The sequence below is a fragment of the Saccopteryx bilineata genome, chromosome 3 (genome assembly GCF_036850765.1).
Source record: "Saccopteryx bilineata isolate mSacBil1 chromosome 3, mSacBil1_pri_phased_curated, whole genome shotgun sequence".
NCBI lineage: Eukaryota > Metazoa > Chordata > Mammalia > Chiroptera > Emballonuridae > Saccopteryx > Saccopteryx bilineata.
Window position 1 is genome coordinate 94490630 of NC_089492.1, and position 17580 is coordinate 94508209.

Below are 17580 nucleotides of genomic sequence, written 5' to 3' on the forward strand. Positions count from 1 at the left end.
AGATTAAATGAGGGAAGATGGGAAAGCACCCCGGGCAGTGCCCCATACAGAAGCCTCGGTAAATGTCATTCCCTGTGGGAAAAATGAGCTGTGGGAAAACACTTGATACCCGCACCGCCTCTGATGAAACCTCGCTCCCTTTCTATTCCCAGTAATGGCACTGGGGATCATAAAAATGCTTCTTCCACGTCTCTTCCTTCCTTCCTCTCTTTCTCTCCAAGACAAGGATGTAGCCATCTCTGTTCCCCTGGATTCGGAAGCTTGTGGCTCTCTGAACAGTCCAGCTCGGGGGTTGCTCAGGACCGGGGCGAGGAGGGTGGTGGTGGGGGCGGAGGGAGAGGTGCAGCTTCAGCCTGCGCGGCGCAGTGGGCAGGCGATCCCGAGGCGATGGAGGAAGGGGGGCGGGCGCAGTCGACCCAAGGGTGGAGAAGAGGAAAGGAGAAGGACGCGCGTTCCCGGGCTCGTGACCGCCGGCGGCCCAGGGAACCCGCGCCTAGACAGCCCTGGAGAGATGGCAGGCGGCGGGGACCGTTGTGTCGTGCGCACCTTCCACCTGCTGCTGCTGGCCGCCCTGCCTCTGGCAACTCGCGGGATCAATCGAAGCGCCGCAGCCTGGACCCAAGAGAAGGTGAGGGGCTGATGTTGCGCGACTGTACCTGGGCGGCTCTTGCAGGGTGCGGGGATCTGGGGTCGGGCGAGCCTCACCTAGGCAGGGAGGGAGGCGGGGCAGAGCGGCAGTCCCCGGCCCAGGCAGCCGTGTTGCCTCGGGCTCCCAGAGAAGCGGGCTCTCCACGTCCTTGCCAGGGCGCCTCGCTGGCCTCGGGGACGCCACGGGGGCTGGGTGATGTCACCGGCCTCCCCTCGGCTGGGTCGGATGCGGGTCTGGTAGGCGCAGGAAATGTGTCTAGCGGGTGGCGGCCGGTAGGGAGGTGAGAGCGCAGAACCGCGCCGCCGCTCACTGGGCACCCATGAAGACAGAGGTCCCCGCGTTCCCGGCTTCCTGGTGCGGGGCGCGCCTGGGGGTGTGCCCATGCTCCCCCAACACTACATCCCAGGACGCCCTGGAGACGTTGAATTTTCCATGTCGACTCTGGACTGAAGTATAGTTCATTTCAGATATTTAAGCGGAGCAGCTTCGAATCAACGAGTGTAACTGGAGATTTGCTTTACTTAAAAAAAAAATTATGTTGTCTTAAAAGAGTAAAACGCAATTGTCAGAGAGATGTATCTAGTTATAGTGGTGCATTTCGTATAAGGAATTTAGAATTAAAGTGCTTTGCCAATGCCCTCTGTATGAAGTAAGTGGGTTCACAACCGTTTCTCTTTCTTGTGTAACAGTTTTGAAATCATGAAATTGCTAGGAATTTGTGCAAGCGTAAATGGTATTGGAGTAAAAAGGTATGCTTTAAAAAAAAAAAAAAGATTTCTTATTTATTCATTTTAGAGAAGGGGGGAAGAGAAGGGGAGGGGCAGAGCAGGAAGCATCAACTCATAGTTGCTTCCCATATGTGCCTTGACCAGGCAAGCCCAGGGTTTCAAACTGCTGACCTCATCATTCCAGGTGTACACTTTATCCACTGTGCCACCACAGGTCAGGCTAAAATGGTATGCTCTTAAAGATACTAAGAAAAGCAGCAGAGTAAAGGGATGAAAACTTCGACAGTATTGTTGAACAGATCTTTTAAATGCTTACAACATGTATTTATTCACACGTTTGCAATACCGGGCAGCCTGGAGAAGGCGCAGGCCCTGCGTTCTCTCCTCAGCCTGCTCTGCCCATATGGATATGCACAGCCCACTTCAATTCTCTGGGTTAGGCTTCATTAGCCTCACTATTCAGGGGCACACGTGCCCCCAGTTATGCATGGAGACCATCAGCCACAAGGAACCTGATAGGGATACAGGAAGTCAACACAAAAATAACTTAATTATAAGGAAAGTAACTGTCAATAGGTGTAATGTCCATTGGGGAACCTTGAGGTACACACTCAAATCCTTTCCTTTGCTTCACCTTGAGAACTGTCCTGGTCAGAAATTGGGAAGAGGACACAAAGAACCAGAATGGACAGCCACACCAAATCTGTCTTTATGGTCCATCAGGAGTAAGTGAGATGGGACCAGTTTGAGAAAGCGTCCTTTAAAGCAGTGGTTTCCAACCTTTTTTGGGCCATGGACCGGTTTAATGTCAGAAAATATTTTCATGGACCGGCCTTTAGGGTGGGACGGATAAATGTATCACATGACCAAGACAAGTGTCAAGAGTGAGTTTTAGATGGATGTAACAGAGGGAATCTGGTCATTTTTTAAAAATAAAACATCGTTCAGACTTAAATATAAATAAAACGGAAATAATGTAAGTTATTTATTCTTTCTCTGCAGACCGGTACCAAATGGCCCATGGACCAGTACCAGTCCACGGCCCGGGGGTTGGGGACTACTGCTTTAAAGCACCAGTCCCTTTTACTTTTATTTTAAGAAGCTTCTAGTTGCTATTGTTTTGGAAAACTGGATGCTTTCTAGGAAAACGGTGCAAGCAAACAAACACATGACAAAATCAGCTGTGACAATTCCTGACTTCTGACCTTCCTTTTTCTGTAGGTCTTCGCAAATTTTTCCAGGTGGCCACTACTAGTTTGCAGCTTGGGAAAATAATTAGTCACCACTAAAGTACATGCCTTCTTGTTCTCGATGGCATATCTATTTTAATCATGTGAGGTGTGCCCTTGGTACAGTGATCTGCCAAAAGGTTAGGCGTGGTAAAGCATTGATTTTGAAATCCATTTTCTTTGGTGTGAAATAAAGGTGTGTCTCTTCCAGTGGCATCTGATAGGTATAAACAGTTCAACCCTAGTTTATGGTTTTGTCCAGGAGATTGTGATCTGGTTATTTGAAACCTGCAAGCTATTTCTCCATAGTAGCAATATTATGAACATCTGTGAGGAGGGTACATTTATCCCCAATTTTCAGATGAGAAAACTTAACCACGATTACACCAGTGAACTAAAGAACCCTCCTCTCTCCTTTCCTCCTCCACTTTCTTCAAGGTAGGTAAATCTTGGCTGATGGTTCAGGGAGCTGTGTCCAGCTAGTGAAGGAGTGTGGGGCTGGTGGGAGGAACAGCTTACCCCTCTATAGGTCACATTCAGAGATAATTCCTATTAACAATTTTTTGGTGTTCTTATTTTTCTCTCTCTCTCTCCCTCTCTATCTCTGTATTTCTATCTCTATATCTATACATAGATATAGATATAGACATACATACCCACATATATAATAGGTTTACAGTTTTTCATATAGGAAATAATACAATAAATAATACAAGAATAAAGTCTGTTTCATGTACTCACAACTGTAAACTTCCATTTGCCCCACCCTGCATATATAATATATACACACACATATATACACAGACATACACATATGTATATAAATATGTGTATTTATATTTATAGAGATGATAAAATTATACCAATCTCATAAATTTTATGAGAATTGAATAAACTATTCATGTAAAGCACTTAGCACAGTGGCTGTTGTATAGTAAGTAAATGCTCAATAAAAGTTACTTGTTTATTTTTAAAATAAACACACATGAATCTTTATTTCATACTAGAGATTGTGCTGCATATGCAGTTTTATATCTTGCTGTGTTGCTTAATTGTATGACTATTTCTTTGAGCCCATTAATTTTATTGAAAGCATCATCTGATGATTGCAAAATCATTATCATCCTATAATTTAACTATACCTTAATTGCTGAATATTAAGGTTGTTTCCAAACTTTATTGCAAACCTGGGACCTAAGGTATTTTAATGGTAGAATTTTTCTTTATTGTAACAAGGTGAAGTTCAAGTGTAGAGTTCAAGTTATACTGGGAGTGGAGAGCCAGATTCTTTGAACAGAGTAACCACATACAGAAGAGTTGGCCTCTTCCAGGAGTTCTCCTTCAGAGTCAGCTCTGGCAAGCTGTTACTGCTCTCCCCAGCATTTCACGGTTCTCTGCTCCTGGGGCCACATGCATTCTAAAATTCCTTAGGGATCCCCTTCTCCATGGCTCTACAAGTCTTTATTCATCCGTCCACTCCTCCACCTGCCATGATTCTCGTGGAAACAGCAACAGAGGCTGCAAGGTGGGTGGGGACAAGGAGGTCAGTGGTAAGGTGGGTGTTGGTAGGGAAAAAAGACAAAACATCCCATTTTGAGCTTCTACTACAGTAAGTAGTATGACATTGATTTTACAGATAAGCAGACTTGTCCTAGTCATAACTAGTAAGTCAGGGAGCTGGGATTTGACCTGAAATTGTTCAAAGCCTGAATTGCTTTGCTTTTAGATAGATACCTGTTTGCACTGAAAGTAGACGTAACTTTATCTTATTCAGCTCCCTACTCTTCCACAACTGCATTTGTCATGTCAGTGGCATCCCATACATAGAAGGAGTTCAGTAAACTCTGGCCGGGTTGAATTTACAGGTAGATACAGGTATTATCCTGAGTGCTGTTGGGAGATACTCACATGGGTTGGAAACTGGAATTGAATGGGTTGACCTGCTGTAACAATCTCCCTTTAATTCAATGATTTGGGACCTCAAATCCCTCTGCAAGCTGGGCCAGCTCTACAAATTATGTAATTAATACCCTCTTTGGCCTGGCACCATATGATTAGCCTAGAGGAGTTGCGTCAGGATATCTGGTTCACACTTTTTTAGCTGAAAGAGTTTTGTCACCCAAAGCAGACTTATTGTCCTTTCTGCCTGGGTGAAAAGACAAGGCCGGGGCTGTAACAGAGACTCATTCCTCTGAGAATTCCTGTGCCAATAGAAAATTGTCTGCGTTATCTTTTAACTGAATTGAACTTAGAATAGTTTGGGCTTTGCACTTGACATTGGCTCAACACTATTTTTGCCTTATTTACTCTTCTCACTCCCAACCTACACTTTCTCTCCAGGCTTTTCCTCTTTTTCCGTCCTCTCATCTTTCCATAGATTTTTATGCTTATTGAGTTCAGAGAGTGAGTCTCCATAAAACTTGAATGGGTGCCATTTAGGTTGGAGAAGTCAAATGCTTTTCCATACAGGGCTTTAATGAATAGAACGGCTTAAGTAATTAACTTGAGTGTGGTTGTTTCCTATCTCTATCCTTCACTGGCTGGGAAGCTTTTCTGTGTGAGATTTCACCGGGGCATCTTTCCTCCTAGGGAGGCAGAGAGAGAAGAGTCTCTTTACTCAAGTACGTCAATTAAATGGTTGAGCCCAGGAAACTGAAGAACGACTCATGTAGTCCCTGTATTCAGGAGCCTGTCTGCAGAACTTAACCTTTATTCATCCATTAAGCAGTTTTTGGGTCTTTGTCAACTATGTTTTCCTCACATTACCTGTTACAGCTAGAGATGCTGAAGAGTTATTTGTTTGTTCCTCTTTCCTTTTTTTTCTCCCCTGAAATCCCTTAAGAACTCTTTCAAACCTTTATAAATCACCTGTTAAAACGTAAGCTTGATTTCCTTGCGCTGTGGACATGAAGGGAAGGGCCTTGTCCACAGCCACTAGGTTGGCTCTAAAATTGTCCATCAATAGAAAATGAGTCCCTGTTCAAACAGCTTTGAAGCCATAGCTCTTGATTGTTACAATGACTTCCCTGGGCCAACCCACCTCTAAATCATCACCAAGATTGACTATCAGAAATTCAATAAGAACAAAGCCAACCAATGGTGAACCACAGTACTTCCTGGCCCTTTGCAGTAAGTAGTCTACCTGTCTCTCAGCTCTTTATAACTGCTTGTGCGTTTCAAATGATTGGATATTTATGATGGCAAAATGCCCATTTTACTTTATTATTATGTAAACAGTCTTAGTGAAGACAGTTTTAGCAAGATAGTCACCTGTCAATTCCTCATTTGAGTACTTCACCTAATATTTATTGGGTGCTTAATATGAGCTAGGAAGAGAGCAGACAATAAACGAGTTTTGCCCTTGTGGAGCTGACACCTTGCATAAAATCAGGCTTTAAACAAGTAAAAACCCAAGGAAGTGGCCTCTAAGGTCCTACCTGAAATGAGCAGGAATTAGCCAGGTGAAGAGGAAAGGAAAAGCCTTGGAGGTAGAAGGCACTGCAGATACAAAGGCCCCAGCAGGGCACAGGCGTGCACTGCCTTGGGGCCTAGAAGGATGCCAGGGTGACTGAAGCATGGCGAGCTGGGGCACGTGGCCCTGCCGGGGGCTTGTGAGCCAGCAGAAAGGACTGGACAAGCTCTTGTTGGCTGGGTTAAGTAATAATTAACCACGTAACTCTTCTGACTTCTTGCCTCCATTTTTGTATTTTCCCTTTTCCCATTTTCAGTGTTTTGTCTTTTAGTTTTAGCTTTCTTCTCAAAGTGCTGTTTGAGAGTAAACATGGATGGACTTTGATTCTGGAGGTACCAAGGAATTTAAAGCCTGCAGTGACAAATTTATGGAGGAAATACTTTGAAAAATGTATTACTAGTAAACAAACACAAACCTAAGGTGTTCAGGCACAGCATCAACATTCGAGAGTGACCCGGAAGTGAACAGATGAGGGAGGCAGGGATTGGGAATCCACGAAACTGAAATCTTTTCATGGACTGACCCGGAACTCTCCTATGACCTTGGGAAAATCAGCTGGTTTCTGTGGACCTCGATTTCCACTGACAGAAGTTAAGGATGTTGGGCTAGATAATGTCCAAATGGCCTTTCCAGCTCTTACCCCTTTTGTGTTTGGTAGAAGGTAATAGAACTAAAACTTATTGAATATTTAGTATGGCAGTTTACATGTGTTAGCTTTCTTAATTACCCTAAGAAGTAGGCATTATTAACTTCATTCTACAGATGAGGAAATTGAGCTGTAATGAGGTTAAGTAGCTTCACCAGAGTTACAGCTAGGATGTGGTGGGGGGCTGAGTTGGGAGGGTTTGTTTGAGCCCACAGCCCATGTGCTTTGCGTGATGATACCAGAGTACTGCTGAGACATATCTAAGTGTAGGTGACTGTAAGTAATTAGGCAATAAGCATTCTAATGCCACAGTTTCTCATCAGCCACGTGAAGTATTGACAGGGGATGAAAATACCTATGTGATTACTTAGACATACTCAACAAACACTGGCCCTGGGAAGGACTAAAATAGATAAGGCTGTCCCAATTTCTGTTTTGCACTTCAAAGAACTTAATATCCTTATGTTACCTTCATCATTGCCCTTTGGGAAGAAATTATCTGATCAAACCACTCACTTCCCTGTGGGGAAGCATAACACATTCCATCACTGAGTGCCTGATAAGCATGTAATGAATAAATGATTCATCCCTACTAGTATCAAAAGAAAATGCAGCATGTATAAAGTAATATCCAAAATACAAATTTGAATGTTATGTTTATTTATCTGTTTGTTTCACTTAACTAATATATCAGTGTACCTAAGAATGTGAACATTAATAGATGGAGGTAGATTAAGGTGGGTTGAGGCCCCAGGCGCAGAAGAAAATGTCAGGTCCCTTACATTAGAAAAAAGTGTCAAGTTGGGGTTTTGTGGGACCCTTCAGAAGTCGGGGCCCAGGGTGCGTGCCTGGTGTGCCCGCCATTAAATCTGCCTCTGTTAATTGAATATTAAAATACAGTATTTTTTTTTTTTTTTTAATTTCCTATTCTGAAGCTGGAAACGGGGAGAGACAGTCAGACAGACTCCCGCATGCGCCTGACCGGGATCCACCCGGCACACCCACCAGGGGCGACGCTCTGCCCACCAGGGGGCGATGCTCTGCCCCTCTGGGGCGTCGCTCTGCTGCGACCAGAGCCACTCTAGCGCCTGGGGCAGAGGCCAAGGAGCCATCCCCAGTGCCCGGGCCATCCTTTGCTCCAATGGAGCCTTGGCTGCGGGAGGGGAAGAGAGAGACAGAGAGGAAGGAGGTGAGGGGGTGGAGAAGCAAATGGGCGCTTCTCCTATGTGCCCTGGCCGGGAATTGAACCCGGGTCCCCCGCATGCCAGGCCGACGCTCTACCGCTGAGCCAACCAGCCAGGGCCAAAATACAGTATTTTTAATTGAGGATAAAAAGTGTACTAATGAGTGGGTTATAGAATCATTAAACTCTGGCTGGAAGGAATTGTAATGATCATGTAGGTTAGAGCTGTTCAATAGAAATAAAAAAATGAGAAAATTTTTTTGATATGAAATTTAGAATTTTCTAGTAGCTATATTAAAAATTTAAAAAACAAGTGAAAATTTTAATAATATATTGTATGTATTCTGCATATCAGAAATGATCATTTCAACATGTAATCACAATAAAAATTGTTAATAAGACATTTTACAATTTTTTCATACTAAATATTTGAAGTCTAAGGTATATATTATCCTTAGAGTACATCTCAATTCGACTAGGTACATTTCAAGAGCTTAATAGTCACATGTGGCTAGTGGCTACCTTATTGGACAGTGCAGATCTAGCTTAAATTGCTTGATTAGTGTTTTGAGGGGTATGAGAAGTTAAGGGACCTGCCCCATGTCATACAATCTATAAATAGCAGTGAGCTGCTTTGAATCCAGTTTCTTTGACTCCAAGACAGTACTTATTCTGTAATAGCACACTGTCTTTTTCAAAAGCAATTATGCTAACAAAATATATTGTTTTGTTACCTGTAGTTTTTAAAATATTGGGTTTTCTTAAGAATAGGAGATCAATAAAAATCTTAGTTTTACAAAAACAATTGTACCAAAAATCATTAAAAGTTACACAGGAAATGAGTGTCAAGAATTTATTTTCAGGTTCATAGCACTATATTAATATTATTTTTAAAATAAGCTGTCAAAAAAATTAGTTTAACTTTCTAGATCTAAAGGGTCAAAATTTTTTTCTTCTTCTCCAAGCGAGAGGAGGGGAGATAGAAAGACAAACTCCAGCATGTGCCCCAACTGGGATCCACCTGGCAACCCCCATCTGGGGCTGATGCCCTGCCCATCTGGGGCCATGCTTGCAACCAACCTATTTTTAGTGCCTGAGGTAGATGCACCCAGGCTGATGCACTCAAACCAATTGAGCTATGGCTGCAGGAGAGGAAGAGAGAGAGAGAAAGAGAGAAAAGGGAAGGGTAGAAGGTTGAGAAACAGACGGTCACTTCTCCTGAGTGTCCTGACCAAGAATCGAATCCAGGACATCCACGCACCAGGCCAACGCTCTATAAGGGGTCACTTTTTAATTTGACTGGTTTAATGTGCTTTGTATAATGTAAGAACTATCCCTTCTTTTCAAAGCCAATCTTTTTCTATTGCAAATGTTTCAGGGTAAGTCTTAACAGATTATGAAACAATAACCTGTTAAATAATCTTTAATCCTCAGAATTATCACCAACCAGCCATTCTGAATTCATCGTCTCTTCAGCAAGTTTCAGAAGGCACCAGTATTTCTGAAATGTGGCAAAATGACTTACGACCATTGCTGATAGAGCGATTTCCAGGATCCCCTGGAAGTTATGCTGTTCGTCAGGTGAGAATGCAGCACACAGACTTAAAAGTTGTTGAATACTTTGCTTTCACATGAAAGATAAGATATAAAAAAAAAAAAAAAAAAAAAATTCAAAGTTTGGAGTTATGTAATATGCAGATCTGTATTTTAATCTTATTATTCACCAAAATAAGCAATCAAGAAAACCAAACAATGAATACATATCTGTTCATCTAAATCAATTAATGGGTGAAATCTCTGTGTGGGGTATGCCATCAAATAAGGTAGTAAGTGCTCAACTCTTGATCATTTCTGTAACAACCTCTTGGACTCTAGATCAACACTTTATCCACTGCACCACCACAGGTCAGGCACCTCTTGGACTCTAAATACCCAGCATTAACAGCCTTAGACAGTCCTTGCTTGACAGTTCTGTGCCAAGAGTGAGTTACTGTGGGATCAGGCCTCCATTCCCCTTAGGGCAATTGTATTCTCCCTGGAGGGAGAGAGTCATGATCAGTGATACACTACTTTCTCCAGTGCAGTGCTTCTCAGGCTTCTGACTCAGACCCATGGTGAAAAAAATATATGTGTGTATGACATTTTATAAACACAAACATGAGAATAAGACCCATTGATGTTACCACTACAGTTTGAAAGGTAGACTAAGCCATAATCTGGGCCAAATCCTGAATGTGTCTTAGTGCCTCTACCTGTGAATGGCGTTTATTTCAAACCCCATTTCAAGGGGCAGCTTTGAAAGCATTGGGAGAGACTGGCCCATCATTTTCTCCTGTGAGAGTACTCTACCTGCCTAACTCCTCAGGCACCAGTGCTGTGGCAGTGTGACACCTGCGAGGCCAGCGGAACAGCTGTTGGGCCAGTTGCTGCTTTACCCAGTGTATGGCTCTGCCCCTCAAGCCTAGCCCAGAGAGCCACTGTCTGTTACTCCATTAGCCTCTTGCCTACTACCCAAATAGCTCCTGCTTCCCCTAAGGAATTAGATGGTAGAGACCAAAGACACCTTAGTTCTTTCTACCTTTTAGGCATGGTAAGTAATAATAATGATGATGGTTGACTTTCACCAAGCACTGTTTCAAGGTCAGGCACTGGATGGAGTTCTTTGCATGGATGATCTTATTCAGTCCTCACAACAATGCTGCCATGAGAGTGCTGTGATTACCCCAGCGCTGCAGATTCAAAAAGACCTGAACTGTGCCTGACCTGTGGTGGCGCAGTGGATAAAGCGTCGACCTGGAAATGCTGAGGTCGCCGGTTCGAAACCCTGGGCTTGCCTGGTCAAGGCACATGTGGGAGTTGATGCTTCCAGCTCCTACCCCCTTCTCTCTCTCTGTCTCTTTCTCCTCTCTCTCCCTCTCTGTCTCTCTCTCCTCTCTAAAAAAAATGAATAAATAAAATAAAATAAATTAAAAACCATGCAAGAAAATTAGGCTAAAAAAAAAAAACAAAAAAACCAAAAAAAACAAAAAGACCTGAACTAATGTGCTCAATGTTGTACACTTACTAGTGATGTACACTTAGTAGTGATGAGGCTAGAATTTGGACCGAAATGGGACTGCTTGACTTCTCCATCCTATCTCTGGAGAGTGGGTGCTGGGGCGGCCGGCTCTGTGGTGTGTGCTCACAGATGTCACTAACTTTGGACCTTCTCATACTTGAGCTGGGAAGTGAGGCACATCCCACTCATTTTAATGATACTCCCTGGGCATCATCTCCAAAGCATCATCTTAAAAGAAGTTCAAGGCACTTACTGGGACTTTCCTCAGTTCCTCATGGGAAAAAAAATCTAGGTCTATAACACTCAATTCAACCATTCTCATTTCCCCATACCACTTGCTCAGAAGGCTGTTTATACCCAAACAAATACACATACTCAGATCTGAGGTTCCTTGTCTGTAACCTCTAGAAGTCCGTGAACATACGACTATTACTGCTATTTTGATCTTTATTTAACTTTAACAGAATATATAATACAAAGAGCACGCATAGGAACTGTTGTGATTAAAAACACATTAAATTAAATATACATTCAAAAGTGTAACTGAATCTACTACAACATTTTCTATGTCATATTGCAGTGGTGGAAAATGAGGAATTTATTTATAGTATTTTAGGGTATTTTGGGTGCACTGCTGCTGGGCTTTTTATGTGTGATCTGGCAATGTGGCAGTGACCCTAACAGGGTGTTTGTGTTAGAATCTCACTTAAGAGAATCAGTTTTGAAAGGTTTTTTTTGTTTTTTTTTTTTTTACAGAGACACAGAGAGAGTCAGAGAGAGGGATAGACAGGGGTACAGACAGACAGGAACAGAGAGAGATGAGAAGCATCAATCATCAGTTTTTCATTGCGACACCTTAGTTGTTCATTGATTGCTTTCTCATATGTGCCTTGACCGCGGGCCTTCAGCAGATTGAGTAACCCCTTGCTCGAGCCAGCGACCTTGGGTCCAAGCTGGTGAGCTTTTTGCTCAAGCCAGATGAGCCCACGCTCAAGCTGGCGACCTCGGGGTCTCAAACCTGGGTTCTCTACATCCCAGTTGGATGCTCTATCCACTGTGCCACTGCCTAGTCAGGCTGTTTTGTAAGTTTTTTGAGAAGAAAATCACCATGAGCTTTTAGAAAACTGTCCCCTAAGCTGTGAAAGATATAGGGTTCCCATTTTGAAGATATGATGAATGACACTTGAGTAATTATGAGGGAACTATATTAATGACCTTAATTTTAATGAGTACCTTTTACTCAGAACTAATTTTAAACAAGAATTATAGAAAATATATATTTTCATCTAGGCCTCTGTGAGCACTAAATTAGATTAAAAAATAATTTATTTTCAGATTTGTAACTAGGCAGGACTCTCAAGCCTCAAAAAATGTGAACTCAATATAAAATCAGTGAATTAACTTTTGCAGTTGTTAATGGTGTGCATTGCTGTGGGTTCCCTTTCAGAGAGTAATATGTGAACAATAATCCAAAGTCTGCATTTTTATTATCTCTGGTCAGTAAGCCTAAAGTTGCCAATTGGGTTTTTGAACATTTGTATTCAAGAAGATAATTTATTTATAAAATAAGTAATTTGAAGGCACTAGATTTTGCGATTATTTCAATGATTTCTAGCTGAGATAGGAAAAATATAAATTTAAAGATCAGGATGATAAAGTCGCAATAAGGCATAAGCTAGACACTTTGTCTAAAAGAGGCAAGCTAGAAGCCCTGGCTGGATAGCTCAGTTGCTTAGTGCATCATCCCAAAGCGCAAAGGTTGGTGGTTTGCTGGTTTGATCCTGGTTTATGGCCACCTACAGGAATAGCTTGATGTTCCTGTCTCTTTCTCTCCCTCTCTCCCTTCCTTTCTTGCTGAAATCAATTAAAAAAAAAAAAAGAAGCAATAGTCACCTGACCTGACGGAGGTACAGTGGATAGAGAACACTGAACTGGGATGTGGAGGACCCAGGTTAGAAACCCTGAGGTCGCCTGCTTGAGTGTAGGCTCACCAGCTTGAGCACAGCTGGCTTGAGCGTGGGATCATAGACATGACCCCATGGTTGCTGGCTTGAGCCCAAAGGTCGCTGGCTTGAGTGTGGGATCATAGACATGATCCCATGGTTGCTGACTTGAACCCGAAGGTCGCTGGCTTGAAGCTCAAGGTCACTGGCTTGAGCCCAAGGCTGCTGGCTTGAGCAAGGGGTCACTTGCTCTGCTATAGCCCCCAGTCAAGGCACATATGGGAAAGCAATCAATGAACAACTAAGGAGCTGCAACGAAGACTTGATGCTTCTCATCTCTCTTCCTGTCTGTCTGTCCTTGTCTGTCCCTCTCTCCGTCTCTCTGTCTCTGACACACACACACACACACACACACACACACGCTCACACTCACACAGAGGCAATATCATTTCAGGGTTAAGGTCCCCTATAAATGCATAGTCCATCTGAGAAGTTGAAAGCTATGGGCTGCTTCAGTGAAATGTATGCATATCCTGGTGTAGAACCCCCTCAGCTTAGAGCCCAAGAGACTAATTAATATGTGGCACCCCCCCCCCCAAAAAAAAGGTAAGTGAAGTTTGCAGTGGCAGGATTTAGCATCCTGACAGTGGTCTGTTTATGGGTTTAGTGCAGCAAATACAGCAGAACCTGGTGTTTCTCAGAACCTGGAAATGAGAATTTAAGTTGAAATAAATTAGATCCAGGATCATTCACTAATGTTAACCTAAAGTCTCCCCCACTTCCTCCCTTCTTTCCCCTCCCACCCCTGAAGTAGAAGTTGTTATATTTGCCTTTATCTTTTATCTCTCTTCCTCGCTCTCTCTCCACCTTCATCTCTCTCTCTCTTCTGGTCTCCACCTCTATCTTTGTATTCTTTTCTTTCTTTCTCCACTTAGTTTCTGTCTATATTTTTCTTCATTTCTCTCTATCTCCATCTACTCGTCTCTTTCTCTTTTTCTCTCTTCTTTATTAAAAAAAATAGGTATATAATAATAAAAAATATAGCCGATGCTGGAAGTTGCACTTCAGCATGGCTGTTGGGTCCTGGCTTTTGCTGCCTGGAGTTAGGGAAGCACAGCAGCTTCAAAGTCCCCTTCCCACAGCCAAGCACTCCCTGCCCAGGAGCGAGCTAGTGCCCTGAGCAGTAGTAGTTGTGGATCCCGCTGCACAGAATTATAGGAGCTTGCAGATAAAGTCTGAAAGCCAAACGCACCACAGCAAGAAGTGTTGCTGATGTAATTATATTATGCAACCAATTTGATTGTTTGTAAAGAAATTAGGTGCTAAGACAAATAAAAATATTTATATTGACTGAAAAAGATTGACTTAAGAAGAATTCTTTCTGAGGCATTTGCTGATGCTTTTGAGGATTTTAGTGTCAACACAGATATCAGAAATTATCATGAGCTGTTTAGTAGTTGAGAAAGGAGTTTGTGTATGAGACTTTGGCTGAGCAAAGCTAACAGAGGCATATTTTAAAATCCCAATTCATTTTGTCAGCATGTAGGCTGCTATTGGTGCTGAAGACATTATATGGAGCAGTTCATCATCTGGATACCAGATGTTCTGGAATACATGGTTGTTTTTTTTTCTTAGATGAACCCTTTTATGGACAAAAAATTTTCCTGCAAGCCTGCAGATAACTTATTTTCATATTCTGTGTAAAGTTTGTCTTAGATTCACAGTGCTTCCTCTCTACTCAGACTACTAATATTTTATATATATACTTCCAATGCCTTTATTACCTGTTGGTAATCAATCAGTGCATGCTGACAGAGATAATAAAATATCACAGAGCAACAAATATTGGATAAGCATTAAATATTTGTTTTAAATGAAAGCATCAGTAAAAATTGATTTCAGTGCTTTGACAAGAGCGCCTTCTGGTTAAATAAACTTTCAAAATAGAGGTTGTAGTAGCCAATGTGACCCTTGGGTTGCTTTTATTATAAAATATAAAGATGCTGTTGTTGTTAGGTAATTCCAGCAAAATGTAGAAAACACAATTATATGTGATAACTAAAAATATTATGTTATACTGACAACATAATAAAGACTTTGAGCATATGGAATAAATGCTGATTTTCTTATCCTAACTCCAGATGTCACAAACACCTATGCAAGGTTTTAATGATACAGAAACAGATGCACTCTATATGTATGTTTTCATTGAGAATAACAATTAAAAAAATTGAAAGCATGAAAAAATAAGTTATTAATTATAGTCAATCCTTATTTATTGCTAGCCAACAGTGAGCAAAACTGGATACTAAGAATTGTGGAGAATAACAAAAGAAATGAGATGTAAATGGTAATTTCAAAGAGGTTATAAACGTTTCTTTTTATAATATGGAAAGACAACTCGTCAACCTGTAATAGAAAAAGGTTAAGTACTGTGTATTACTGTGTAGATGTGCTATTTAGGCCAAAGTCCACCTCACTACAGAAAGCAAAAAGCGCGTAGCTGGAGAAGTATGTGTTTATATGGCTACTGCAGGATTGGCTGTAGAGTCACTGTCTCCCCCCCCTCCCCGCCCTGTTTAGTTCTCTTCCTGGAAGCTTCCTGCCACAGTTTTCCCAAGGCCCCTGCCTACGTGTCATGTCACATTAGTTAGGGCAGGAGGCCACACAAGACTTGGCAAGGCTAGAATATTTTGTATTTCCTTGGGAGAAAAAAAGGTCTCCTGTTCTTTTTCCAGTTATTATGTTATTTGTTTATCATCTCAAGGTCCATCCTCACTGATGTTAATTGTGGAATAGATTGCCGGTTATTGGGATGGCTAGTTTGCCACTTGACCTTTTTTTTTTTTTTTAATTCTTTAAGGCAACTTACAAAGATGCATATGTTTGAAAATAAAATAAGTGGGATCCATTGAGAAAAATGAGGCAAAAGGAAAATAAGTCAGGTAAGGGTAAATGGAACAGCAAACTTCTCACACCACGAATTCTGGATTCTTACAGAAGACCCTTCTAGTCCCTGAGGTGGAATTTCTGTTCTTTTTTATTTTTAAATTTTATTTACTAATTTTAAAGAGAGGAGAGAAAGAGAGAGAAAGGGGGTGGGAGAGCAGGAAGCATCAACTCATAATGGTTGCTTCTCATTTGTGCTTTGACTGGACAAGCCCAGGGTTTCAAACCAGCAACCTCTGCATTCCTGGTCAATGTTTTACCCACTGCGCCACCTAAGGCCAGGCTGGAGTATCTTTCCTATCTACTACTTTCTTCTGTCATTTACCATGTTGCTCAGAAGGCTTAAGATAACCAGGAGAGAGAGGAAAATTGTTTCTTTCTTACTTTTACCAGCATGTGCAGTGGGTCTGGACCCTCCTTGAGTGCAGAAGGAAAGCTACTTGATGGTCGCTATGGTTCAGAGTTGCTTATTGATTCTTAGAGTGGGCAGGACCTCACATATCCCCTGACCATCCCCTTGTTGTGACACTCTGTTTGTTTTAGCCTTAGCAGGTGAGCAGCGGTATCTTTTGTTACTGTTCATTTCATTGTGAAGAGTTTGTTGGACACATGCTATCCACTGGGGACAAAAAGAGCTACCATGTGCAGTGCTTGCCCTCAAAGAGCGTGGAGTCCTACAGGAGCCTTGAGACCTGTAGGTCCCTGATATAACCGGTTTCTGAAACATGCCTTCTTAGCTTCGTAGAAAAATTGAAAGTAGACTTTAATACCTACTGAACTGGATCTCTATCTCCTGACAGGTAGAAATGTTCACGGCCTCAGGCATCGTATAAAAAAAAAACCAAAAACATATTGAACAAATAAATCCTGTCTGAATCTGAAATTTTGTTTCTGTTTTGATCAGCACATCATGCAGAGAATTCAGAGACTTCAAGCTGACTGGGTCTTGGAAGTAGACACCTTCTTGAGTCAGACACCCTATGGGTATCGGTCTTTCTCAAATATCATCAGCACCCTCGATCCCACTGCTAAACGACACTTGGTCCTTGCCTGTCACTACGACTCCAAGTTTTTTCCCCATTGGGACAACAGGGTGTTTGTGGGAGCCACTGATTCAGCCGTGCCATGCGCGATGATGCTGGAACTTGCTCGTGCCTTAGACACACAGCTCCTCTCCTTGAAGGTATCCATTTCCCTCTCATAGATTCCTGTGATAAAATACATTAGCATAACTCAGAGTGAATTCTAGAATCCTAGGGGGAGTGAGAAGGTCATTTTAAAATGTAGATTTTCATTTTATTTTGTATCAATTGTTTGCAAAATGGTATAAGTTTGAATGAATACTAATTGGAAGAGTATGTTATTTGAAATGTCAACCAGAGACAATAAACCTAAAGATACATGACAGTGAATTTATTAATTGGCACCTGACTTCTTAGTTTTGAATACATATTAAATTAAGTGCAACACTTCTTTGTGAATAATGAAGAAAGCAGAAGGTTGCTATGGCCATATGTATGACAACTCTGCTTATTTCTTCTTGTTTATGAAGCCACTAACATCACAACCTTCTGATCTGAGAGAAAGTGGCTCTCAAAAGTGAGTAATTCAGATGTATCAAGATGAAAAGCACGCAGCAGAAATGCATTATTGTTATTATCTGTGAATCTCGGCTCAATTTTATGTAGCATAGCAGAGCTTTTGTGGTGTTTTCAGCCCCAAC

General features: G+C 42.0%; 1 protein-coding gene across 1 annotated transcript in view; it reads left to right on the forward strand.

The window, feature by feature from the left end:
• The first annotated feature begins 390 nt into the window (after nucleotides 1–390).
• The window catches only part of QPCT (glutaminyl-peptide cyclotransferase), a 28953-nt gene continuing 11763 nt past the window's right edge, over nucleotides 391–17580 (forward strand). The window contains exons 1-3 of the mRNA XM_066264733.1: nucleotides 391–628; nucleotides 9342–9488; nucleotides 16762–17040. Coding sequence (XP_066120830.1) covers nucleotides 512–628; nucleotides 9342–9488; nucleotides 16762–17040 — 543 coding nt within the window. The 5' untranslated portion in view covers nucleotides 391–511. The remainder of the gene's footprint in view (nucleotides 629–9341; nucleotides 9489–16761; nucleotides 17041–17580) is intronic.